The sequence below is a fragment of the Bipolaris oryzae genome, assembly GCF_000523455.1.
Source record: "Bipolaris oryzae ATCC 44560 unplaced genomic scaffold scaffold_182, whole genome shotgun sequence".
Classification (NCBI taxonomy): domain Eukaryota; kingdom Fungi; phylum Ascomycota; class Dothideomycetes; order Pleosporales; family Pleosporaceae; genus Bipolaris; species Bipolaris oryzae.
The window spans coordinates 1-24,567 of NW_006911458.1; the positions used below are offsets into that span (position 1 = coordinate 1).

General features: G+C 50.2%; 11 protein-coding genes across 11 annotated transcripts; 4 read left to right on the forward strand and 7 right to left on the reverse strand.

Moving 5' to 3' along the window:
• Positions 1-835: 835 nt before the first annotated feature.
• Positions 836-2,068, forward strand: COCMIDRAFT_106034 (uncharacterized protein; the record flags this gene model as incomplete). The annotated part of the gene is made up of 2 exons (XM_007693798.1): positions 836-993; positions 1,042-2,068. 2 exons carry the CDS (start codon positions 836-838, stop codon positions 2,066-2,068), a joined length of 1,185 nt encoding a protein of 394 aa, XP_007691988.1.
• Positions 2,069-2,316: 248 nt separating this feature from the next.
• COCMIDRAFT_8798 (glycoside hydrolase family 128 protein) lies at positions 2,317-3,332 on the reverse strand (the record flags this gene model as incomplete). Its single annotated transcript, XM_007693788.1, has 3 exons — positions 2,317-2,596; positions 2,657-2,869; positions 2,956-3,332. The coding sequence occupies 3 exons, from the start codon at positions 3,330-3,332 to the stop codon at positions 2,317-2,319; spliced, it is 870 nt and encodes a 289-aa protein (XP_007691978.1).
• A 491-nt stretch (positions 3,333-3,823) lies between these two features.
• COCMIDRAFT_29734 (uncharacterized protein) lies at positions 3,824-5,669 on the reverse strand (the record flags this gene model as incomplete). Its single annotated transcript, XM_007693791.1, has 2 exons — positions 3,824-5,313; positions 5,405-5,669. The coding sequence occupies 2 exons, from the start codon at positions 5,667-5,669 to the stop codon at positions 3,824-3,826; spliced, it is 1,755 nt and encodes a 584-aa protein (XP_007691981.1).
• Positions 5,670-7,079: 1,410 nt separating this feature from the next.
• Positions 7,080-7,611, reverse strand: COCMIDRAFT_29735 (uncharacterized protein; the record flags this gene model as incomplete). The annotated part of the gene is made up of 2 exons (XM_007693792.1): positions 7,080-7,281; positions 7,346-7,611. 2 exons carry the CDS (start codon positions 7,609-7,611, stop codon positions 7,080-7,082), a joined length of 468 nt encoding a protein of 155 aa, XP_007691982.1.
• A 397-nt stretch (positions 7,612-8,008) lies between these two features.
• Positions 8,009-8,887, reverse strand: COCMIDRAFT_40342 (uncharacterized protein; the record flags this gene model as incomplete). Its single annotated transcript, XM_007693794.1, has 3 exons — positions 8,009-8,155; positions 8,211-8,669; positions 8,732-8,887. The coding sequence occupies 3 exons, from the start codon at positions 8,885-8,887 to the stop codon at positions 8,009-8,011; spliced, it is 762 nt and encodes a 253-aa protein (XP_007691984.1).
• Positions 8,888-9,606: 719 nt separating this feature from the next.
• COCMIDRAFT_29737 (uncharacterized protein) lies at positions 9,607-10,808 on the reverse strand (the record flags this gene model as incomplete). The annotated part of the gene is made up of 2 exons (XM_007693793.1): positions 9,607-10,546; positions 10,609-10,808. 2 exons carry the CDS (start codon positions 10,806-10,808, stop codon positions 9,607-9,609), a joined length of 1,140 nt encoding a protein of 379 aa, XP_007691983.1.
• A 464-nt stretch (positions 10,809-11,272) lies between these two features.
• Positions 11,273-12,536, forward strand: COCMIDRAFT_106006 (uncharacterized protein; the record flags this gene model as incomplete). Its single annotated transcript, XM_007693799.1, has 2 exons — positions 11,273-12,329; positions 12,382-12,536. 2 exons carry the CDS (start codon positions 11,273-11,275, stop codon positions 12,534-12,536), a joined length of 1,212 nt encoding a protein of 403 aa, XP_007691989.1.
• A 1,088-nt stretch (positions 12,537-13,624) lies between these two features.
• On the reverse strand, positions 13,625-15,266 carry COCMIDRAFT_106032 (uncharacterized protein; the record flags this gene model as incomplete). The annotated part of the gene is made up of 2 exons (XM_007693800.1): positions 13,625-15,137; positions 15,202-15,266. 2 exons carry the CDS (start codon positions 15,264-15,266, stop codon positions 13,625-13,627), a joined length of 1,578 nt encoding a protein of 525 aa, XP_007691990.1.
• A 540-nt stretch (positions 15,267-15,806) lies between these two features.
• On the forward strand, positions 15,807-17,836 carry COCMIDRAFT_106002 (uncharacterized protein; the record flags this gene model as incomplete). Its single annotated transcript, XM_007693801.1, has 4 exons — positions 15,807-15,855; positions 15,913-16,258; positions 16,308-16,562; positions 16,612-17,836. Coding segments are annotated over 4 exons (1,875 nt in total), but the record flags the coding sequence as incomplete, so codon positions are not given.
• A 2,916-nt stretch (positions 17,837-20,752) lies between these two features.
• Positions 20,753-23,110, forward strand: COCMIDRAFT_40348 (uncharacterized protein; the record flags this gene model as incomplete). The annotated part of the gene is made up of 2 exons (XM_007693795.1): positions 20,753-21,809; positions 22,059-23,110. 2 exons carry the CDS (start codon positions 20,753-20,755, stop codon positions 23,108-23,110), a joined length of 2,109 nt encoding a protein of 702 aa, XP_007691985.1.
• A 314-nt stretch (positions 23,111-23,424) lies between these two features.
• On the reverse strand, positions 23,425-24,243 carry COCMIDRAFT_40349 (uncharacterized protein; the record flags this gene model as incomplete). The annotated part of the gene is made up of 3 exons (XM_007693796.1): positions 23,425-23,808; positions 23,857-24,157; positions 24,215-24,243. 3 exons carry the CDS (start codon positions 24,241-24,243, stop codon positions 23,425-23,427), a joined length of 714 nt encoding a protein of 237 aa, XP_007691986.1.
• Positions 24,244-24,567: the final 324 nt, after the last annotated feature.

Below are 24,567 nucleotides of genomic sequence, written 5' to 3' on the forward strand. Positions count from 1 at the left end.
GTAGTCGTGTGGTTGCACATGAGCGTTCTCCAACACCTCCACCTGTATACAACTCCCGTGGCCGCAAAATCGCTCCTCGCAGAAAATTTGAGGCAGAAATATGATACTAGGACCTAGTAGAGTATTTCTGTGTTTTCTTACATGATAATTACTACTGTACGTGGTGCGGCAGCCTCAATTTTGGTGGAGCTGTTTTTGGTGGTTCGGCGCATTGCGCGAATCCGCGCATTCCGCGCACGGACACAGTAGTCAGGTGGGTGACCACTGGCGAATCCCTGCTGTTGTATGTTTTAAGATTTACTTTTTTGTTTTTTGCCCAATTCGCACGTCAAGTGCGCACAGTCTTAGTACCATCCTTTAGAAACTTTCGGCGGGAACACATGACCCCGACCCTGGAAACTTTGACTTAACTATTTTAATTAATCAAAAATTGTCAGAGATTTCAATACCTCCACAAAAGTTTATTTGTTATCAGAAATGTCATCCCAATGGACAGGATACAAGATCCAGCCACTCGGTAGTCCTGATCGTCCCCACTCTTGGCATACGTGGGGCTTGCAGCGTGGTGTAGCCTCGCTGCTCCACCGACTCCAACCCAGGCACGATAACGGCCTTTATCACCATCCTCTCACAATGCTACATACACCTTCCCAATTCACTATAGTGCCACTACTCTGTATGCACGATGTCGTTCGCAATGCTTACGACATGCGATTACCTTTCACCGATACTGTGGCATTGTATCATTGCGGGGAATCTGGCCAAGTTTATGGACTGAGTTCAGAAATATATAAAGTTTTACATCGAATGCAAGGACAGCATTTTATCCTGAATCATGCATCTTCTCAGTCTGGCGGCTGCCACTGCTCTCAGTGCTATCCTCGGTGCTGTACCCACAACTGCCGAGCCCATTGCACGACGTCAGACAGCTACAGCGAGCGAACGTCTTGGTCTAACATGGCTTGGTGGAAATAGTTCCTTACCCAAGGTTCTGTGCGTAAAGTCGTCTCCGGGGCTGTGACTCGCACTAACATATCACAGCATCCTGTTCACGGGAGGAACCATATCAGGAGGATCCATCTACGGCGCTCTCGATGACACTCAATACGGACAGATCGGTATAACAGGAGAAGACATCATCGCTCGAAACCCGTACCTACTTAATCACACACAGCTCGCCGTATCGAATTGGACAACTGAAAACAATGGGTCCACAGGCACCAACGACGCCCTCGTCATGAATATGACGCGCTTCGCACACGATGCTCTCTGCTCCTCGGACAGCGACATCTTAGGCGCCGTATTCACCCACGGGACCAATTCCCTCGAGGAAACTGCTTTCTTAATGGACAGTCTGGTAAATTGCGGCAAGCCCATCGTCGCTACCGGCAGCATGCGTCCCTTCACGCACCTCTCCTATGAAGGCGATGCAAACTTCTTCGACGCTGTTATGCTAGCTGCAAGCCCTAACTCGCGTGACCGAGGTGTCATGGTCGCTTTCAACGCGCGCATCATCCCCGCTTACTGGGTTACGAAGCTGCACTCTACGAATCCTGATGCTTTTTACGCAAATGCCGGCGGCGACTTGGGCTTGTTCATAAACAGCTTGCCTGTTTTTTACAATTCCCCTAGCCAGCCGCTGTTCAAGCACTACTTTGACATTAACACTGTGTCGTCATATGCAACATTTCCCCGTCTTCCCAAAGTCGATATCCTGTATGCGGCCCGCGAGTTCGACGGCAAACTCGTACTCGATGCGCATGCAAATGGTGCCCAGGGCGTAGTCATTGCTGGAACTGGTAACGGAGGCATACCCAGTGGCCAAGATGAAATATCTGAAGCGTTGGAAAAGGGCTTGCAAATTGTAGTCGGGACGAGAAGTCCATTTGGCCCGTCGAGTCCGGCGCGCATACCCAGTTTCGCCAAATCCGGGTTTGTGCATCCGATTCAGGCGAGAATCATGTTGCAACTGGCCATTGCGAGTGGCATGGGCATGAATGAGACGATCGATGTGTTCGAGGGTGGATTTAGGAAAGCTATCGGGCAGCCTTGGACGCCAGGGGGATGAGGGTGTATTTCGTATAGAAAGACTTACAAGACAGGAGATATGGGAGTACCTAAATATATATCTTCATTAGGTTTGAATCTTTTTCCCCCTCTTGTTGATATCAGGCGGTAGGCTCACACCGCAACTGCAGGTGATACCCATAAATCTATGGTGAGTCTTCCAGACCACCCCGTACGTACCACTCGCACGTATCCCACAAAGTATAGCCTGTACATATCTAATCCACCGTATATATCACCATCACAGGTTCAATGCCGATGGTAGAAAGCAAACGTCCTCCCAATCTCACTCAACGCCCCACCATCCCCATCAACCAAGAACCCCTCACCAGGCGTAGCCATGAAATACGCATATCGATGCACATCCGAACTCGCATCCATCCAAGGCATCACCTCCTCGAGAAACCAGAGAATCTGCTCCACCGTCCCCTCAGGCTTAAACTCTGTAATCCAAATCGGCCGACCCTGCGCTACTTTTCTCGTCGCCTCGATATGTGCTTTGAAGGACTGCACATTGGCGACACCGTACCTGCGCACCCGTGATATCAGTCGCTGAACCTGTAGAAAGGGGGTAAAGGGGATGACCTACCAGTGAATATTCACGAAATCAACACTACACCCATTACACTCACGCAGAAACTTCGCCAACCACCCCAGGCCCGCAGTATCCGTAGCCCACGCATTTGTAACAGCCGGAGAACCCAGATATACATTGCGATTGGACGCAGCAAGTGGCTGAAGGTACTGTTTCCACGCTGCAACGGTAGTCGCGACGTCGATACAGGAACCGCCCGTGTTGGGTCTGTGTATCGCACTTGTCAGTTCCATTTTTTCCCGATTATCGGAGCAGAGGGCTGTGAGATGGCAAGGAAGGAGGGACGTACATACATGCAATTATCTGGCTCATTGAACCCCAGAACCCAAGTTGCTGGACCCTTTTCCCAGTTCTTCTGCACTACGGCCTCGACGTTGGTCTTCCAGACTTTTGTGTGGTCGGAGCGTACAGAATGCAACATGGGGGAGAAATCGAAGGCCGTTGGGGATGAAGCAGTTGACGAGTCCCAGTTATAGCGCCAGGTAACGTGTGAGCCGGGCTGGGCGAAGAGATATAGCAGGTTGGCGTTGTTGTAGGCGATGCCGCGGCGCTCGTGGGCGGGGATCTGAGGAGGAGATCGCGCGGTTAGGTTGGTTGGATGAGTGACGGGGGAGGCGGCTGTAAGGAAAACAAAGGAAATGCAAAAGAGGAGGAAAGGGAGTCTGCTCATCTTGGAAGTGGAATAAGAAGTGTAGAAAAGAGTGTTCGCGAGTCGATCTTGCAGAAACGAGTGACATGGAATCGAGGTGGGAAAGAAGCTGACGGAATGTTGAGCAGGAAGAGGCGCATGGGAAGTTATCGCTAAGGCTATTTCTGATTGAGGTGAATGTGCTATGGTGAGTGCAATGAAAGTAAACACAGGTGACAGGAGTGATCGCGTACCGGAAATTATCTACAGGTCTTCTTTCACTATGTAGACCCCCAAGAGACTCCAATGTGAATGAACTATCCGTCTAGCCATAAGCAGTGTATTCCGATAAAATCGGTTGATATCTATGTCATTGCTCTTGGAACCGGTCGCGTTGCAATCCGCAAGTACTATGTACATATGCATTGAAAGCTCCTACTCGAAATCTTTTCACGCACAAGTGATGTATCCTTCCCAAAAAAATTCCATGTTTACATAAACTTCTCAGCACTAAACCGTTTTATCCTCGTCTGTCACTGCACGCCCCAAACACCAAGCACGTCCCTCCCACTCCCCTGATGCGCCCGATTCTTGCGATCCTCCAGCGTCTTCACCCTCCGAACCGACATTCCAACACCCAAGGGGCCAATAATCGTACAAAGGACAATCGCCCACGTCACCACGAGAAAGATATTCGACGAGTCGGTTGAGACATCATTGGGTGAGGAGAAGATGCCTTTGGATTCTGCAACACCGGATATAAGGAATCCAATTTCCCCTCGTGAACACATTGCAAGAGCGATGATAAGAGGAGGATGAAGTGAAAATGGCTTTGGCGGGTTCGGTGAAGCACGCGTCGATGCGCTCGTGACCGTTTCTCTTGCGCTGCTCGGCCTAGGCGTTGCTGTCCTTGTGCTTCTGGACCAGAAATGCGGAACATATAGCTGCTTCAGTTTGGACAATACGCGGTCCATATTGCCTTTGGCTGGTGCAATGGAGAACCGGACGAGCCAGAGGCCGCAGGCGATTTTGCCGAGGAGCATCAGGATGGTGTAGACGAAACCACGCCATACGATGGCGCCTCGGAACATTCGGGTGATTGGAATGGAGAAACCGATAGAGGCGAAGAAAAAGGGCTGGAGGATTTTAGAAACTGCGGGGTGATAGTATCGGTGATAGATGGCGGATCCAGACATGTCTTCGTCACCATTAAACGTACTCGGTCCTTCAGCAGGCTGTGTTTCTGATGGAGTCTCGGGCTCTTCTTTAGCTTCGGGGGTTGATGTACTCTGCGTAGGGTTTTGGATTTCAACAGAGCCTTGAGAGCCGTTCGAGGACTCTGGAGAAAGATTGATGGGTACTGTACTCTGTTCACTAACAGCTGAAGCTCCGTGTACTACTTTCTTAACAACTGGATGGGCAACTTCAGAATCCCACCAACTGATGCTTGCCCCAGCAATATAAGCGGCGAACAGGTTCGAAGTCCCAGCATAGGTTGCACCTGTAATCAGGCCCACCAAGAGCAGAGTATGCAGCACAAAGGCCGTCTGTGGCTTCCGCAAAAGCCGGTCGAGTGCCTCATTTTGATGAGCTTCGCGATGCTGGTTAACCCGTAGAGTAACTGGTCTCGCAACAAAGAGGCAAGCAACTGGTACAGCTAGAGCGAACGCCACCGACACCAGGACTGGGCGCACAACAACAACCCAACTAAACTCGCTACCACCCAAGTTAGAAATCACCTGCACCATGACAAGTCCCACAACATCGTCCATCATAGCTGCACTCGTCAACACAACGCCCAATCTGGACGACGACAAACCGCTCGACGCGAGAACCGTGAACGTAGTGCCAAGACTAGTTGAGCACAAAGCTGCTCCCGCGGCAAAAGCTTGCAGCGGCGTCGCGTCGAGTAGTCCTTGGAGAGTGTACGACAGACCCACCGGTAAGGCGATTCCCGTCAACGCGACACCGGATGATAGCAGTAGATTCGCTTTCAGCGACTGGAACGAGGTATGTAGGCCACCTATCCATAGAACTTAGCATCAGTAACGCGACGTCTGGAACCCTGGAAGAGGCGCCAGAAGCAATGTGGAAAAATGGGAATCGTCTCATACCTTCAAATACAAGTAATAGCAATCCTAGATATCCCAGCTGCACCACCGCATCTTCGACATTCGATGAAAGTATTTTCGCGCCTGGCGTGCCCCACGCGATGCCAACGGCAATTTGGCCGAGGAGACCGCAGTAGAGAAACTTATCGAATATCGAGTTGATGACGTTCAGTAGCAGCAGGAACGAAGTGAGGATAAGGATTGTGATGATGTCTGGTTCGTGGTACGGCAGGGAAGGCGCCGTTTCGGTAGTAGAGTCGGCAGCCATTGTGAGAAGAGGCGCGTAGATATATGAGCAATTACCGCATTTGCATAAAAACCATTTATTGTTGATCTGAATACTGAGAATTGCAAAAGTCTCTTTGGAAAAGGAATAGTTCGCGTTTGGGGAAATGCGCTTTTGATCGCCGCTTGGCCAAAGCCTTGGCTTGCACGTGACCCGGAGACTCGGGGCTAAATATCATTACTCCTAATCATCTCTCTCTTAAATCTGTCCCCTTGAACCACCGTCATGAGTAGTATATTAGCTTTTAGTACAGTTGCTGCATAGTCAATATGGCTTAGTATTTTGAAATTCATAGACGATTAAAGATCACGCACGTACCAATCTGTATAGATTCTATCTAAAGAGAAATACGTCATCATAGAGAATATTTTGTGGTGCAGATCATGAGTTCTAGTCAGCGGCAGCGGGTTATTTTGATTTTCTAGTTTCGTCAGTTGTCGTATGAGAGGGATGAGGCTGCATTCGCTAGCTATTGTACTTGCGCTTTTGTTACTGTTAATTCATGAACGTCGCTATAGCGTAAGAATCACTGTCGATACTTATCGAGTAAACTCTTGGCATTTACCCCGCGTGCCTTGCTTCTGCGTTGTTGTCAGCTTTGCCTTGTCTCGAGTCTTGCTGAACTTTTTGCATATACATGTCCTTGTCAGCATGGATATAATCGAGTCAGTACCAGCATCACTATACCGAGTTCAACACAACAGGTCATCTACCTATTACGACGAGAATGAAGGCTTCGTGGCACAGGGCCAATATTAGATGAAGTACGACCATTGGATTAACCCAACAAAAGTTCGGAAGCACCTAGATTGGAACGATAGATCATCGGAGCCCAGCCCATTCATATCTCTCTTTGATAATCTAGGTAAATTTAATTTGATGTGAAAACTTGGACCGCATACAAAGTAACAGAAATGGTAGGAGATGCACGAGAAAGAGCATTATTTCATCGGGGTCAACGCGCTCAGAATATCTTCATAGCTCGAATCAGCACAGCCGGAACAAGACCGTGCAACCTTCGTATTCAGTTTTCCGAAGGTCTGGTTGAGCTATCTGGTTGGATACACACTGCTACAAAAACAATGCTGTTTCCAATGCGCCATGTTGGATCGAAATTTCGTATAGAGAACCACAAGATTCAGCGGTCAGAGTGGCTCGCGCTGCCTTCCATTCCGCCCGAGCTGATTACCTATACAACTACCTTTCAGCAGGCTAGCCTACTTAACGTAAGCTCTCCAATCTCATCCATCGACCAAGAGATAGTCTTAACATGAAATAGCAATCTAATCAAATAACCCATCTACCTAATATCCTTCCAAGTCCCATTGCATACTCCTAGAAAACGCCCTCCCAATGCATCCATTCAGACCATGATAGGACCCCTACACGGCATCAGTTCCACCCAATCACCCCCTGCGCCAGCACTTCCCTCGCCCCACTCAACACCGACACTCTTCTCCCGATAATGCCCCTCTCACCAACACCCAGCTCGAGTTTATCTTCGAGTTCCCACTGCCCGTTTTGCGACTTGATCGGAAAAGAGCAAAATGCACTTGTAGCGCTGCATGTTGAAGACGAGAGATCGCCGTCGCGACTACTTTTGCGTTAGCATGCGATACCAGTGTAAAGTGGAAATGTAGGAAGGAAAAAAAACGCACTGTATAACGACCCACGCCGCATGCGTAGATTGTTGGTCAAACCCAGCCATTTCAACGTTTGTGCCGGATGTTTTGGAGAGAGGGTTGGTGAAGTAGAGTAGGATTTCTTCTTGTTGTGTTTCGTCGTCTGAGGAGCTGAAGATGGATGAGGAAGAAGAGGAGGAAGAGGAGGAAGAGCGTGTGCGGCGGCCGGGGGAGGGCGGGGTTGGATGGAGGACGGCGATGGAGCCGCCTTGGGTTACGCGTGTGGATTCTCCGTTGCACATGTTGGGTGTTGGGTATCTTGAGTGGTTTATTTGTGTGGAAGTTGGATGAGATGGTTGAGAAAGTGAATGTACGGACGTGATGGTGAGAATAGAAATACAGAAAAAAAAGAGCGGAAATCACAGAGACTTTTAGGTACTCACGAGATGACGTCGATTGGGAGATTGCGTGTCGATTGTTTTATTAGCCAAGGGGGGTCAAACATGCTGAGGGTGAATGAGGTAGTTTCTTTGAGCAAGTTTGTTTCGGGAGTACCTGATTGGACCGAGGCCGACTGAGCGCAACCAGCACGGTGCTATGGAGTCACCTTTTAATCAAAACAGGCCATGTAAGTACACATCGAGACACTGTAATGTCCTCAATACTATATTCTCTCAATACACAATAAATGCGTTGAAATCAGATCGACGCTTTGAGCACACTGAATGCATCAGCGCGCGATCCCAAGTATCGCTCCTCAGCCGTCTTCCAGTTGATCACGTTCCAGATATTCTTCACATAGGCTGCCTTGCCATTCTGGTACTGCAGGTAGTACGCATGTTCCCACTATGTCATGTCAGTCGCACATTCACCAACATGTTCAAGTGTATTGTTAACACACCATGTCGACGCCAAAGATGGGAGTCTCGCCCTTTCCAACCACAGGATCCTGGTCCTTGGTAGTCACAATAGAGAGTCGCTGCTCCTTGCCGACCTCAGTCTTGACGAGCCAGCCCCAACCACTGCCCTGGATGCCCAGCAGAGCAGTGTTGAAGGCCTCCTTGAACTTGTCCTCATCGCCCCAGGTGGCCTTGATCTGCTTAATGAGCTGAGGAGCAGCGGAGCTCTTGGCCTCGTTTGAGCTGGCCGGAGCAAGGTTCTGCCAGAAGAGGGAGTGGTTGATGTGGCCACCAGCGTTGAACTTGATGCCTTGCTGTATCGAAACCTGAGATGTGATGTCGAGGGTCGAGACAGCTTCAGCCTGGGTCTTGAGTAGGCCATTCAGATTGGTAATGTATGTTTGGTGGTGCTTGCTGTGGTGCAGCTCCATGATCTGAGCAGAAATGTGCGGCTCCAATGCCTGTGAAGCTATGAGTACGACTGGTGCGGGGCAATGAGACGGGCCAGGGCGGCAATACTAACATCATATGCATAGGGAAGCGGAGGGAGCGTGTACTGTGGTGTAGACATTTCGCCGAATTCAAAGGGTTGCTGCTCTGAGGCGCAAACTGAAGGGACGGAGGAGAGGGAGAGAAGAAGAAAGCTCGAAAGCTTCAGCGTCAAAGTGCCCCGCATCATGTGTGACTCTCACGCAATCGATGACCCCGAAGGCGCGTCTCTTTGTCAGACAGACTGGCTGTCCCCAACAGGGTGCTCTGAAGATGCGCTGCCTAATCGGGTATAGGTTCTGGAAACTGCCTCAATTGAGCGCGAATACACTACTTGGCAGTGCGGATGCAACGGATTCGGAGCAGACTTGAAGCAAAGAGAGAAAGTGCTGGTTTTGAGTACAGTGAAGGACTTATGCAGTGCTCTCTCTTGCTGGGTGTCAGTGAACAAGAAGTGGGGGTTGGCAGAGGCGGGAGTGATGTAGTTTTGGGCTGACGATAGCTTCTGCGTCCAAGGGGGACAATAGTGTATGGTTGATTACAAACCAAAGCGTTTCATAGTGGTATGAGAACCGTAATTATGTAATAAGATGGCTCTTAGTGATGTGTACCGTGTATGTCCTGCGTGGCCGTTGCTTTCTCGAGGGATGGATGCCGTCAGCGCGGAAAGCTCCCGAGACGGAGGGGGACATGCGCTAGTCTGTTTTGGAGCTAGTACACAAACTATCTCTCCCCCCTGTCTGTTCTGCAAGGGCCTCCCTGTAAGGAGAGTACAGTGCATGTCGGTGGAGACTCCGCTTTGTGTAGAGTATTGCTGGAAACAGTGTGGATAGTCGTTCAGCTTTGGTGGCCATAGAGCTGTTGCTTCGTGTCATAGTGTCATAGTAGTTAAACTTCCAATCACTACACCTATAGGGGCTTCTGCCCATATGTAATATGAAACTGCACATATGTATGAATCGACGGATCCCTCACCTCTCTTTTCGCCAGAGCAAGAATAATCTGCAAATCCTCTACCTTGCCACCCAACACCTGAGTGTATCCGCGCAGCATATACGCCTCAAACCCGCCTTCAAGAATCATAATCTGCTCCAGCTTACCGACAGTTCGCAGTCGCTTTGATCGAGGCCAGGGGCCCATTGGCAATTTGTATACTTCGTCTTGGACGTTGACAAAGCCGGCTTCTTTCATCTGCGCATTCCAGTCGCGTGGTGCTGCGAGCGGCGCCCCCATCTTCTCCGCAATTTCAAAGTACACTCGGGCCGTTTCCACGTAGCCGCTGTTCTCGGGTATCGTGTTGTCGTCGGTAAGGGGTCCAGGTATGGTGCTTGCCAGCTGAATCCAGCCGCCTGGCTTGAGGTGCGCATACGCCTGCGCAATCACACGGGGCCAGTCACGAATAGCCGTCATGAGGTCGCGGCCGTGGATAAAGTCGAAATGGGCAGGGCGATAGGGCCAGTCTTCTTCGACGTCGTCGATCTCAAAGATACAGTTTGGTGGAACAAAGGCCGGCTGTGTGGCTGCGATATCTACACCAAGAATCTCTGCGTTGGGATACTTGTCCGCCATGTCTATGGCCCATATGCCGGTGCCGGTCCCAAGGTCGAGGACGCGACAGTTTGCGTCTTCAAACGTCGATTCTGGCACGGGCGCGACAAAGAGGCGGTCGCGCAGCAAGAGGGTGTACTTGTGATGCTGGAGATCATTGCGATCGAGCTCCTTTTCGTCCATGGGCATGCCATAGGCATGCTTGCCGTAGCTGGGGTACAGGCGGCCTTCGATTTCCACCCCACGGCGTACTTCGGAGAGAATCGACGAGAGGAAAGACGAGGCGTCAGAGTCGGCATAGCTGTGCACACAACGTTAACAATGGGTGCGATGCCGTGGGATGCTGTCAGCGCGCTAGTTTACCCTTCATCCGTCGACGCCTCGCTCGTGTCATCGTGGGCGACGAGCGCGTGGCCGGCGCTGTTGTCCTGGTCAAACTCGGACGATGAGCCTACATCGACGCCAGAGTCGATGGCCGCACCAGGGTGGGCCGGCGACTGCGACGAAGCGCGCACAGCTTCGGCGTGCGGGGGGGAATGCGCCTCGACATGGCGTGTTGACATGGTACACGGCTGCTAATCGAGGATGGTTGCAGCGCTGCCTCGATATCCGCCTACGATCCAAACAGGGAATCTCGGTGACAAAAAACGGGCCGCGCAGGGGGCTAGCCGGGCGGCGGGTGGAGAGGCTGGTGAGCGTGCGGCAGGATGGCGAGACCTGGGGCTGGGGAGACGTGCGAGGATGCATCGAGGAACCAGAACGTCCTAACGGCGGTGGCCCAGGATATCATGACGCCTGCTGCATCCTCCAAGCTCGCCGTCGCTTTCGCCTGCCTGCATGTACCAGAGCCCACAGCCCACAGCCCACAGCCCGTCCCTCTCGGCAAACATCCGCCCGCACGAGGGCTCTGGGCTGAGGGGTTGCGAGGGGAATAGACCCGAGGCCAACCACTCGTTACACACCACCGAACAGGCGTTCCCTCCTCTCCTAGATCAATTATTTCCTCCGCACTGATTAGACGTTACCAATGGCCGCCGATCCGACGCCGTCACAGGCTGCGCTGGCGCTCCTCGACAATGTCGCCACTTTGAGCAACGACTTCCGCAATGGCAGCCCTGGCGCGCGCAAAGAGCTGCTGGATGCGTGCAGAGGCCTCATTGCAGAGATCAGCCACCCCTCAGAGACCATGCTTGACCTGTTGTGGGCCCAGCCTGCCCATCTCAACGTCTTGTGGATGGCTGCAGAAGTCAACTTGTTCCAGGCCATGCAGAGTATCCCTGACACAGGCGCGTCCGTCGATGAAATCGCAACAAAGTGCGACAACAATGTCGACCCTGTCATAGTCGGGCGCATGCTGCGCCATCTCGCGGCCATGCATACCGTTCGCGAGACTGGGCCCGGTATCTTTGCCAACAGGCCCGCCTCCACTGCTTTTGCCCAGCAGTCCTACCAGGACTCGATCAAGTACATTGCTGAGACCATGCAGCCCGTGCACAACTGCATGAAGTCGTACTTTGAGCAACGCAACTGGAAATGCCCCGACTCCGGCATTGATGCTCCCTTCCAGCACTGCTACAACTGCAAGGGAAGCCATTACTTTGACTATTTTGAGAAACATCCCGAAATGGGACGTCGCTTTGCTAGCATGATGGATTCGTGGAGTAAAGGCCGACCCCGGTGGTTTGAAAATGGCTACTACCCCATCCAAGAGCGCCTGATCCACGGAGCCGACAAAGACGAGCCATTCCTAGTCGATGTTGGCGGCGGCTCCGGTCACGACATTGAAGGTTTGCGCGTAGCTTTCGAGGGAAAGCTTCCTGGCCCACTGCTTCTGCAAGATCGCCCCGAGATCATCCAGCTCGCGAAGCTCGGTCCAGGCGCCGACAAGATGGCTCACGATTTCATGACTGAACAGCCCATCAAAGGCGCCCGTGCATATTATCTGCATTCCATTATTCAAGACTGGAATGACCAGGTCAACACGGACATCTTGAAAGCCATTGTACCCGCGATGAAGAAGGGATACTCCAAGGTTCTTGTGAACGACTATGTCGTTCCAAGTCAGAGCGCGCATTGGGCGCAGAGTAAGTGGTTCAGGTGTTCATCCCATGCTGTGCCTGTTCTAACCAAAAGTAGCGTCCCTTGACTGGGAGCTTATGGCCGTTCTTGGAGCGCGCCACCGGACCGAGGAGGAACATCGCAAAATGTACGAGAGTGCGGGCTTGAAGATGATAGGAATTTGGCGACACCCACAGAGTCTTGACTGCCTCATCGAGCTGGACATGGCTTGAACAAAGGGTTTCTCGGTAACTTCATTGGCGCTTTGCCAGTCAGCGACCCGCCCTCACAGGCGATTTCTTCCTTCGTTCAAAAAAAACCTCCTCAATCTCCTGCTCGTCCAGCGTTGTACCTGCTGCGTCCTCTGTGGTTTGGGCAACATTCAAGATTCGTGTATAAGTGCCAGTCCTTCTCAATCGATTCTGTGATCCTTCCAACGGTGACAGAACCAAACAATGATCCCACAACGTGTCGCTACCTATCGGCTCCGTCATGTTAGAAATCCGGGGTCTCCGATGTTCTCGCCTCACCAACAAGCAGAACAGATCCTTCTCATCATTTCCAGTATCGGGGCGGTATTGGCCAGAATCTCGGCAGGCCTCTAGATCGCGGTTTAGAGAATTAAAGCGATTAATGAAACTTTCACCGAATCGTAGTTTGGCGACACTATGGACACAACGTGTCAAGTAGCTGCGGAGACGGAAGCTGTTTCCCATTTCATGACCAAGATTGTGTTCCAGAGGTATAAATCACATGGTCCGAGGTATGCATACCATTGTTTTGAGAGTACCGGTAGACCACGTTTCCCCACAGCTCGCGTAGTTTGTCATGCGTAGCGGGCTCCCTCCAGTCCATTCACAGAGCACATGAGGTACTGCAATTGAGGTTTTGCGGTCTGCCATTTTGGAGTGCGAGGACGAGGGAAAGGCAGGAGGAGAGTGAGAAGACAAGGCTGGGGTGAAGGGTGAGTCGAGCGCGCTAGTGAGTAAGCGACCGACTGGCTGCTCTTTCCTCTTGTGCGTGCCTACCTTGGGAAGAAGGAGCCATTCACTCTTGCAGCACTTTGCATCTTTTGCATCATGGGCGTTACATACGACACTGACTGACTTTGTGTGTTTGCATCGGAACCTCTGGTGTCGCTGTCAAGTCCGTTGGCCTGCTACTGTTTTGAAAAGCATTTCTTTTGCGGGGTATATAATGTTATGTTACAATGATTAATGTGGTTCGTAATGCATCTCATGATGCTTCCGGACATGCTCGCATGTAGAATAATGCACTAGCCTGTTTGGGCCTTCTCTTCTCTTTTCTCCTCCCAGCTGCGCTATGGATTCCTCCTCTCTTGTTTCCGCTCATCAGCTTCATTTTGGTCTGCATCCTCACCATACTTGGCCGGCAGCCCGGGAACAGGCTCTGCCGACATTTCGTAAATGCAATCTCGACTGCCCAGCTCGGGCACCGCCCTGCTTTCGTACAGCTCACTATTCCCTTGCTTGCCCGGGAGTTCGGAAACCCTAGGAGCGTTCGATTCCAGTTCCGAAGGAGGCTGCATCTCGTATCTTATTTTCTCGTTCGCCCTTGCTTCGACAGCGTCATGTTGTACAGTGTCCTTTCTGTTTCTCTTCCGCACCACCAACCATGCACATACAGCGAGCAGAGATATTCCAACTACACATCCGACAACTATCCCGGCTATTGCGCCAGTTGGCAAACCACCCGTCTTCTTAGCAGCTGCCTTGCTTTCCTCTGATAGTATAGGAATGATGTCTGGGTCCAGCTCGTCCCATCTTGCTGCACTGACGTTGAAAGTTCCAGACTCAAAGTCCACGCCAATGTACGCTTCCTGGAGAAAGGCCCTGCCGATTGCGTATTGGCTTTCATTGTCAGCTCTACGGATCGGGAAATAATTGGTTTCGTTTACAAAAATTGGAAATCCAGCTTGCAAATCAAAAGCAGCATATGGAAGTTGAATAAGGGTAGTGTTGCCGGATATGGATGCGTCTGAGCCGATCGTCATCGTCACAACAGGGTTCATTGACCGGAGTCGATCTCTCTGAGCGTCTGTCAGAAGATAGTGCCCAGATGCTTCATGGTATTCCAACCCAAATACAGACTCAAAGCGATCGCACACCGACTTGGGAAGCCATAGTTCAGGAATCGACGAGTCGAGGGGCGCGAGGATTCGCTCGCTATTGACCAGAGACAGTGTGCCGTTCAATGTGCCTGTTGCTACAATGTCGTGTATAGAAACCATCAATGCTTTGCTCATGTCGGTGTTGATGTTAACAGTAAGTGGCTTCGACGCACGCGAGCCGTCATAACCTCCAAGCACCAGGCTTGCCGGCACCTTGGTACCCCGATACGGAGCGCCTGCTTGGTAACCGTACGCCACGCTCGGTATATGCCCTCCATCTCTTAGAGCGACTAAAAACGAGGGTGAATTGATGGTGGTCGAGTAGTTGATCGACAATGGCAAAAGGCCGAGTTGCCCTACCCAGAAGCCGGGCGAGGCATATGCAGTGACGGGAAATTTGTCAATCGAGATATTCCCTACCTGAACGTTGTCAAGCCCAACAAATCCATTGCCCGTTATACCACGGACTTTCTCAAGCCCCAGTTCATAGAGATTGATGGCCTGCCAGGACGAAGACATGTTTGGCTGGAAGCCGGGACTTTGACTTTGTTGAAAAGGTGCTGCCCCGCGAGAGCTACCACACGCTCCCGCATCGGCTTGGAGTCGCAAACACTCTTCGCCGATTGGTAGCCACACATTCTGCGACTGAAAAGATGGGAATACTTCGAACGTTTGTGGTGGCGTTCCCACTTGGACTGAGAAGCTGTCGTTGTTAGCGCACTGAGTATGTGAGTGCCTTTCACAGCCTGGTGGAACGTAGTAAGTACCCTGTCCAGCTCCCATCGTTCCCATACCAGCGTCCGGATCCCGCAAGGGAGAGTGGTTTCGCCATCTGGCTGCTACCCACCTCGCGAAACGCTCACGCTCGCAGAGGTCGATTATCTTGGAAAGTATGCAAGTAGTATGGGAGTTGTAAAGGTCCACAAAGGTTGGCGGAGTGGGATGTCAGGACAGCGAGCTGAATGTGAGTCTAGACAACAATAGCCACGCCACCCCCAAAGCCCTGCATCAGATGTGCATCTTGAGTGGACATTAACGGGAGCACCCCTGCCGTTAGAGAGTATGCAGATCGGACGCCTAACCTACGCTTACAATCAAATCTTATTGTATCTTAACTCATTGAGGCAATGCATATGCATCCAGCCAATCATGGTCCCATCGCCGAGCCTGCGCCAAGAGCACAACTTTGGGGGCCAACTTCGAGGCTGAGCGACAACACACAAAGCGGACATGGGATTCGCTGCACGTAGTAGAGCAGTCAGATTGATCTTCTGATCCTTCTGCCTTACTTTTCGTTTCCGTCTTGTCGGGCGCCCCTCCTCTTTACTACTCCAACTTTTTGTGGCTGCGGAACCTACCTTCTAGCCCAACAGTGACAATGACGAGCACTTTCATACTACTCGTCTACTCATGCTTTATTGGTAATAAACAGAATCACACCATGCTTTTCTCGGAGCTAACGAGCATACTTTGAATAGCCGTGTGTGTGGCATTCACCCACACTGTAGACAATATCACAACTTCGTATACTGTACCCAAGACAACGGCACCGCCTAACCTACACAACACAACGACACCCCCAAGCTCTACAGAACCATGTACGGAAACTACAACAGAGTATTACATGCCACCGTACTCGCAAATCGTAGAGACTGTCACGGAAACAGCAGTACTCACCGTACTGATGCATGTCACTCCCTTTCCAAACGGTACTACAGCCACCCGTTTTGAAACTCTTAGTGATAAGGCCATGACAACAAGCGACGAGGTGATGGTGGCTTCTTCAATCGATGAATCCACAACCACTGCATCCACAACCGAAGAGTACGTATTTCGGAAAGAAAGACAGGTTAGGTCTACTAACATCTTCAAGTCAGTACAGAGTCTCTAATAGCTCCACAACGTATCCTACACTTTCAAAACCATATCCCACATCTACAGAACCATATCCAGGATCGGATTTTACGACAGAGTCTTGCTCATTCACATCAACCTCCACCATTACTCTGCTTCCATACGTTCCTCCAACATCTCAGGTCGTAACCGCGACAGCAATCACAGTCTCAACTCTCTTCGACTATGACTACCTTACTCCACATAATCCCATCATAGATCCCACACCAACAGCGTAAGTGAAGCTCTAATCGTATGATACGGAAAACTGATCAGATACACAGCACGCCAAATCCAGGTTTGAACTCCCCACCAGGCCCTTCAAATACCGGACAATCGTTCAAGCCTGCACCTCCATCAAACAATCCACCAGGCACCACGAAAGATAGCCCAGCCCAGCCTGGACCTTCGCACGTACAGCCTGTAAATCCACCGCCACAGCCCCAGGAGCCCCCTGAAGTTAAGCCAGTAGACCCGACAGTTTCTAAAGCAGTCGTGAGACCACCCATTACCGGTGTGCCAGGGCCCAAACCTACCAATGATGCCACACCCCCACCGATTGTCACATTACCAGGAGCCGGTCCTATCGTAATTGACCCGTCACGGTCTGAAATCATAATCAGTGGGACCACGACTAGATTCAATCCAGGTCAACAAACGACTATCAACGACGTGCCAATTTCCTTTGATAGCTCCGCCGGGTTCGTGGTGGTTGATGGTACTAAAACAATCGGGCTGCCGCCACCAATGACCCCAGCACCCATCGCAGCACCCGTTGTTATCGGCGGTACAACTGTGGATATTAGTGATATAGTGCCGGTACTGCAGCCTGGGCAGGTTACCACCATCGGTACCAATACTATTTCCCTCGACGAATCTAGCTCTTTTCTCATAGTAGATGGCACGCGGTCTATCCCGCTAAACCAGCAGACATCAATTCCCAGTACTTCCACAATCGACATCAACGGAGTACCAATACCTGTGGGACAGCTCGCCACAGAGCTAGACATTGGCGAAACAACCGTCATCGGAAGCGTAACTATTTCGCGCGACAATACCGGCCTGGTCGTTGGCACTACTACAATTCCACTCCCGACGAAAACAGACGAGATAATCGTCGGAGGCACGACTATATCGCCTGACGCACTCCCATCTGGATTTTCCTTCATACCAACCGCATCTGGTGGCGGCCTGCTACTTCCCAATGGCGACACACTATTACCAGGTGGAGAGACGACGATCGGTGGTATGGAGATTTCGCTTCTGCCTGGAGAGACACCCATTGCAGTCATCGAGGACTCGATATCCATTACAGCGACCGAGGCTGCCGAGAGTACTACTGGAGGATCTGCCAGCAGTAGTGTAACACGTGGTCAACCAAGCAGGACTTTGAGCAGCTCAACCGGAGAAAATACCGCAGCTTCCTCAGCAGATGTATTGCTGAGTGGGAAGTGGTCCGACTTTGTCTTTGGGAGCGTGTTTGTTGGCGTTTTCATTCATTGGGCTTGAATGATCGAGACACGATCACTGGGATTGGAGGCATAATGTTTTGTATGATAATCATGTTGCATTTTACGTTCAGTATTTTTTCTTCACATGAGAACGAGGGTTTGGCTTTCCATGGAGCCGAGGACTAATTGTATCATCCAAGGCAAGAAGCTCTTGTTAAGCCGTGCGTGTTGCACAAAAACATCAAATAAACTAATTTCCACGATTTCATCAGTGGCTTTTGTCCAGAGTTCGTGGTTGAGTTGATGCTCACTGCTAAAACGAGACTTTTGAGAAAGGGGATGGTAGAAGATAGGTAGTGGAGACTGTCAAAAACGGACAGAGGGAGAAATTGCAATTCATTCGTCCATTGCACTACTGTAGTGAAGACGATTGAGCGCTGATTGAATGGCGAATCTGTCAACTATCAGTAGCGCCAGTATATGACCAGCGCCGAGTGCCTGATGGGAGATCATGAAGAATGTTTCGTAAGGCTATTCTCAAGGAAATAATGATCATCGGATTGAACACTCGCACTTACGCAAATGGTGGGTTGGTTATTTCGAGGTCAAGTGCATCTCCTCCCGTACAGAATATGGGGCAAACTTGGTTCTGAATCAACCCGTTTAGTTTTTTCGAGTTGCAAGACGGCGTCTCGAGATAAAGTTAAAAGAAAACGCTGGTCAGAGAAGCGCGACGGATACACTGCAGGTATATAGACCGGGGATTGTTCGGAGAGACTTCGTGATGCAAGCGACAGTAGTCTCGCCCAGACCACGCATTGCTCTTCGTGGCGGAGTTTGACGGCCCAAAGTTTAGAGTTCAGCACCGTGTCTGGAACACAGCGCTCTGTAAAGAGTCAGATTTCCGTGTCAGCCTCCCGGCCATTCCAATCATCGGGCGCTGAGAGATAGTTCCAGGTTTGGTATGGGGTGTATGGGGTGGTATACGCATCTGCTGATCGCAGTGATCGATTGGGATATATGGCTACGGGTGGTCGTCACATAGGACGTATTAGTTGGAAATAGGGACGGAGACCGGTGTAGAATACACACTGCTGGTTCGGTCTACAAGTATTGTGGTGATGGACAATGTGCGAAATATATGTGGAAGATTGATGATGATCTCCTGTGTCCACGAAGACGCTATTTATCCTCTCTGAACCCTTTTCTGGCATTTTCATTCCGCTCAAACTGTTTTTCGTTGAAATTGTTGTGATGCTATCATTCCGATTGTTATCACTGTATTGATTGTCGTTTGCTCAAGCGAGCATAGGAACGATCAGCCACTTCATTTGACGGCTGCTCGCCAATCAGGATATTAGTGTAAAGCAGCGGCAATTCTTGCACTAAACACGTTTGATTATTGTCATAGCTGCCTGCTTATTTTGAACGACGCATCACGACAACAAATGCCGGGTGTCAGCCGACGTGCACGGACCCCCGAGATATTTTGAGCAACGGCATCTACCGGTGTCTGGCTTTACCAGGGTTGGTATGTAGAACCGGAAGATGGCTGACGATAGTTTTTGTCATTGCTCTAGATCGCCGGCTGCAACCGGATGTAGGGAAGCTCACGGAAATCGGTACTGTTCTACGTAGCCATTCTCTCTTCGACGCCATCCTAATCCAATGCTTGTTTTCCTTGCGAATATCATCAACGATGGAACAGGGCGAAGGAGTTCGCAACAGAAGGTTGTATTTGTGTCCAGAAACTACTAGCTGGCCTGTACAAGACCTCATCCGAGAGTGCCCCAGGTGTGGAGGTTTTGTATTGTATTGCTGTGCATGTAACAACCAGTCTCTTCATGACCTTCGAAACCAACCAACACCGATGCCCTGTCATCACTTCCGCATTGTATTCACGGATGGCGCGTGCAGAAACAACGGAAAATCTACAGCCAAATCGGGGATCGGGATAGCATATAGTAGTAATACTACAGGTCAATCATCTATAGCCATTACCGACATGCTGGACGACTTTGCGCTCCGGTCAAACCAACGAGCTGAACTTCTCGCGGCAATAGTTGGCCTAAGAACACTTCGCAGTACTTTCAAACGTAGAAATAAGAGGGAAGCAAGATCGTGGATCGTGGCGACCGACTCCGAATATGTCGTTAAAGAAATAACCAAATGGCTACGAACATGGAAGGTATGTATGTTTGAGCAATTTGGACGGAGTCGCTCAAGAGAATCTCGTGGCTGATTGTGTAGCGACACAATTGGCGCACATCCAAGCGCAAAAAGCCTGCAAATCTCGATTTATTCCGTAAACTTGATACCTTGATCAAAAGACTCGAGGCAAAAAATACCAAGGTTAGTTGTCACCCGCAAGGATATAGTGAGTGTATACGACACTAAAGCTGATCTAGGTTGGATTCTGGTATATTCAAAGGGAGCATAATCAACTAGCTGATCGTCTTGCAAAAGCTGCTGCAATCAATGGCACTGTAGCCACAACGTTGAGCTCAAGCACATGACGCGGATATGAACGGGGTTTCTTTTATTTTTGTGGGCTTTGTAGACGGCAGCTTGTATAGGGAACAAGGCCGGTTGAACCTATGCTAGCTCTAGCAGATCACCGTTGTCATCTTTGTCAAAGGTTCGAGGCATCTCATTGTTGTTGGCGCACAATGCGATCACCAGCGACTAGTTTCCAAGCACATTGTGCATCATGCTACAATACCCTTGAAAAGAACATAGATGTGACTCAAATCTATGCGTATTGTGGTATTTTTGCTATCTTTGTTCCACTGCAGTATCAGCAATGTGACGACACAGATTCTGGCGTCTGTTCTATCATAAAGAGAATTTCGCGTGACCGATTCTTTCTCCCATCCAATACCCAACACCCAAATACTCTAGTACCAATTGAAGAGACACAATTTTAATTCTCAAGAAGTGATAGACGCTTACAAGTCATAAGGTATCCAATGAGATGTGTTTCGACGATCCCCGTTACAACAGGCTTTTCTTCGCGAATCGTAAACGCACACAGCACACTACAGAAGAGCTTTGGCCACACCTATTTCCGGGGTTGCCTGTTCCAGACTGGTGGCTTCACTATGTTGGCGTAGATAGGCGAAAAGTCTGCCGGTGCAGCCGTCCTGCACGACATCCGGAGAAAACTTTCCGCCTTATCAAAGAATGGCCAGAACTAGAAGCGAGCGTAAAATTTTACATGGACCGCATGAATTACAAGGCGTTCAACATAGGCGAGTATCTGGATTATCAGCTAAAACGTGAGAAGTTGTGGCAAAGCGCTGGAGTATATATCCGCTCTTTCCACTGGGCGGATGCTGCCAGGATATTCGTGTGTCGTTGTGCCGAACGTACATGTTACAAGTATGGTATGCCCAAGAATATTGTACAACTAGAGCAATGTGCAGAATATTTTCTTCTCCATCGAGATAAAATAATCGTGTCGCAAGACAAGTGGGAGCGTTATAATGAAGATTCACCACCCCCGTACGCACCCAAAGCACAACCGGAGTCGAAATATTCTCGTCAGCAATACCAGCTTCTAAATAAACACGAGAATACTAGAAAGGTATCTCAGACAGTTCCTAAGTCGGAAATGGGAATGCGCGGCAGTGCGGAGCCACTGACCTCTCGCTTCGTAGAACCGCGCAAAGATGGTGCAGCAATCCAGCAAGAACTAGAGATGCCTCCGCAAGTTTGGCAAAATGGCCGCCCTTCTTTATGGAAACATTCCGATGGTATCTCTTCATCTGCAAGCACGCCCTTGGGTTCGTCGTTTTTCCCTCCATCAGAGGAACCTCGTGTACCGGCAACTGCTCCACTGGAAAACCGACCCGCTCCTTGGAATCGCTCCGATTCCAGCTATTTATCTACAACCCAATATCAAGGACAAAAGGGCGCAAGCGTTGGAGGCATGCATAGCCGTTCCAAAAGTTATGAGGCAGGTCATGCTCGGATGGACAGTGGTTTCGATATGCGCTCAATGCATAGTGGCCTAGAAACTATCCAAATTAGTAAGTCACCCACAAGCAATTCTCAAAGCTCTTCGAAGCTAGAACCAACCACGAGCACACTGGACACGCATAAGCAAGAGAACAGTGTGGATGGCTATACCCCTACCACTGATCTATATTTTCGCATCGCAGACGAGGACGAAACTAACATCAACTCAGTATATAGGCGATCCTCACCATTTTCTACCGCTAGCTCTCAAGATGTGCCATTCTTCTACGAAAACTACCTAAGTGATAATAGTCATAAAGAAGTAGTCAAAGAAGAAATTGCAGAACTGTCACCAGAAGCCTACTACCTTGGTGATAGACGTGCGATACCAGCTGGCCATGATAACCAAAACAAGGGATCCAATGGTCATGTTAGCGAGATTCCCGTTGAGGGAGTCTCAGCGGAGCTGCCGACAGTTGCGCCACGCCAACAACACACACCGACACTGAATGCTCTCGAGGGCCGCGACTGGGGCGCTATTCCTGAGATGGAAGCAAAGACGACCGATTCCAATGACAAAGGTGAGGAAGTACCGGTTCGCATGTCTTGCCACACTTATGACTCTGGATTGGTTGACTCACTCCTCGAACAGGTTTCGTATCTGGGCTCTTCTACGACCCTTGATCAAGACGTACAACTCCGACATCCCACTGACTCGTCTTTGAGAGACTCTGGATTTGGCAGTAACTCTGGGCATAGCGAAGAGCCTTCTCCGACCTTGAGGTCTGTTTTTCAGTACAACCTGACGTTAGCGGAGCGCATCAAGCAGGATCGGAAGGCCATCTTTGGTACGCAACGCACGCCATTAAAAGAAGAGATCGTGATCGAGTTCCCCCATCGGAGCGACGCGTTCAAGTGCTCTTCGGAAGAAGATTTGGCGGTTACGCAGCTTGCTCTGATCAAAGACCATGTCGGGATCAATGCAAAAGAGGTGTTCAGTCGCTGGAACGCCGATGACGCTGCACCTAACTGGAATGCAGATGTAATCCGGCCAGCTGTTCAATTGTTCATGGGATGGAATCGCTCATTTCGCACGCTCTTTTCCATGTCCCAGGAAGCGTTTCTTCGAGTAGTTGCCTGGGGAGAGCTTGTGCGCTTGATGAATCAGTCTTGGACAATTATGAAGTGCCAACCGGGCGAGAAGGTTATGTTTAGTCAGCTTGGACAGGTGCATCGCCAGTTCTTCAAGTCCAAGGCTACTTACGATAGGGAAAAGAAGGATTGGAAGATCAGTCGCTTTGAGGCGCTGGGCTGTGATATGATTACAGCGTATCTTGTGACGATGACGATAGAAATCGGTAGGAGCACGTAGAAGAAGAACATGACTAGGAGATTAAGTCAAGGGTGGGTGATTTGGCCCTTGAGGTCAAGAATTTGTGTAATAGAGGATGATATATCGAGATAGATCAGGATTGACCAAAAGTTGTACTTTCACAATAGAAAAAACCAGCAATTTGCTGCTTAGTTTACATATATACATAAGAAACACAAGGTTGCTATATCTTCATGATCTGTTCAAGCGCTCAGGTGAACAATATTCAAACATTTGCTCAAACACACGGAGATATGAATGCAGTGACACAAGAACCTGCTGCGTATTGTTGCCATACCCTCTTTCATGTCAAGTCATATATCATGGCGATTCTCTAGCCATTTGATCAGCTTGGCCATCTTACCCTCATGCAGATCCTGGCGACATGCATTACTATACACGTGCTGGAAAAGGCCCGATAGCTTTGTGAAGCTCAACTTGCAGCCAGGGCATCGAAATGGGTACACGCGTCCATACATTGCTTTTAAATCAACACGCTCGAGTAGTTCCTGGCGATATTCCTGGTCAAGGTACGCCTTCCACTGAAAGCACATGGCAGCCGACTGGTTTAAATCACGTATGTCGATTCCAGAAACGCATGTAGCCGCCTCGAGGTGGATGATCATGGCGGGATATGTGGGGAACTTCCTGCAGCAGCCATAACATTCAATCGTCCGCTCTAGATGGGTCATTTCATGCTGCGCGTTCTGTCGATGTTACTCCGAGCAAGGCTCAATTCAGCTCACATGTTCAAGGTTGCTCGGAGTCTCAAAATGCGTCTCACAAAGCCCACAAACATTCCCATCCTCCAGGTGATCGAGATACTCCTGTGATTCCGAGCCCCAGATGCGCCCCCTCCCATTGTTGCAGCCTCGGCAAATTGTTGCGTGTCTTGTCTGGTCGTGATGTGTGAGCAACTCGGCGCGAGTTGCTCCAACAAAGTCGCATGAATCACATGAATAGTGATCGGAGGCGTCACGGCGGTGTTGTCGCAGCGAGTATTGGTTTGAGAACTCGCGATCGCAGCGGGTACACCGGAAGTCGGGGCTGCTCTTGTCAGCTTAACCAGACGACAGCAGAACCTGAGATATATGTAGGACGGACTAGTCGCTATCACTATCCCACCAGAACATAGCGCGCGCACAGAAGGCCCAAACACGATCTGCTGTTAGTATTGGGAATAGTTGAAGGGTAATAGTGGAGTGGTGTTCGAATCGTGCACATACTTTCCCCCTTATTATTAGCACTAGGCTACTTTGAGGCTGGGATACTTGTACACAGCTACACACACAGTACGACGGCCCCACAACACCTATCTTTACCTTTCTCACGGTTACGGACCAGCCTAAATACATCTCGACACACGGCAAAGTGATTTTTGAAACGCCACTTGGTCTTGTCACGCTGGCTTACAGGAGATGGCCTTGTACCAACCAACCATCTACATTACTGACAGG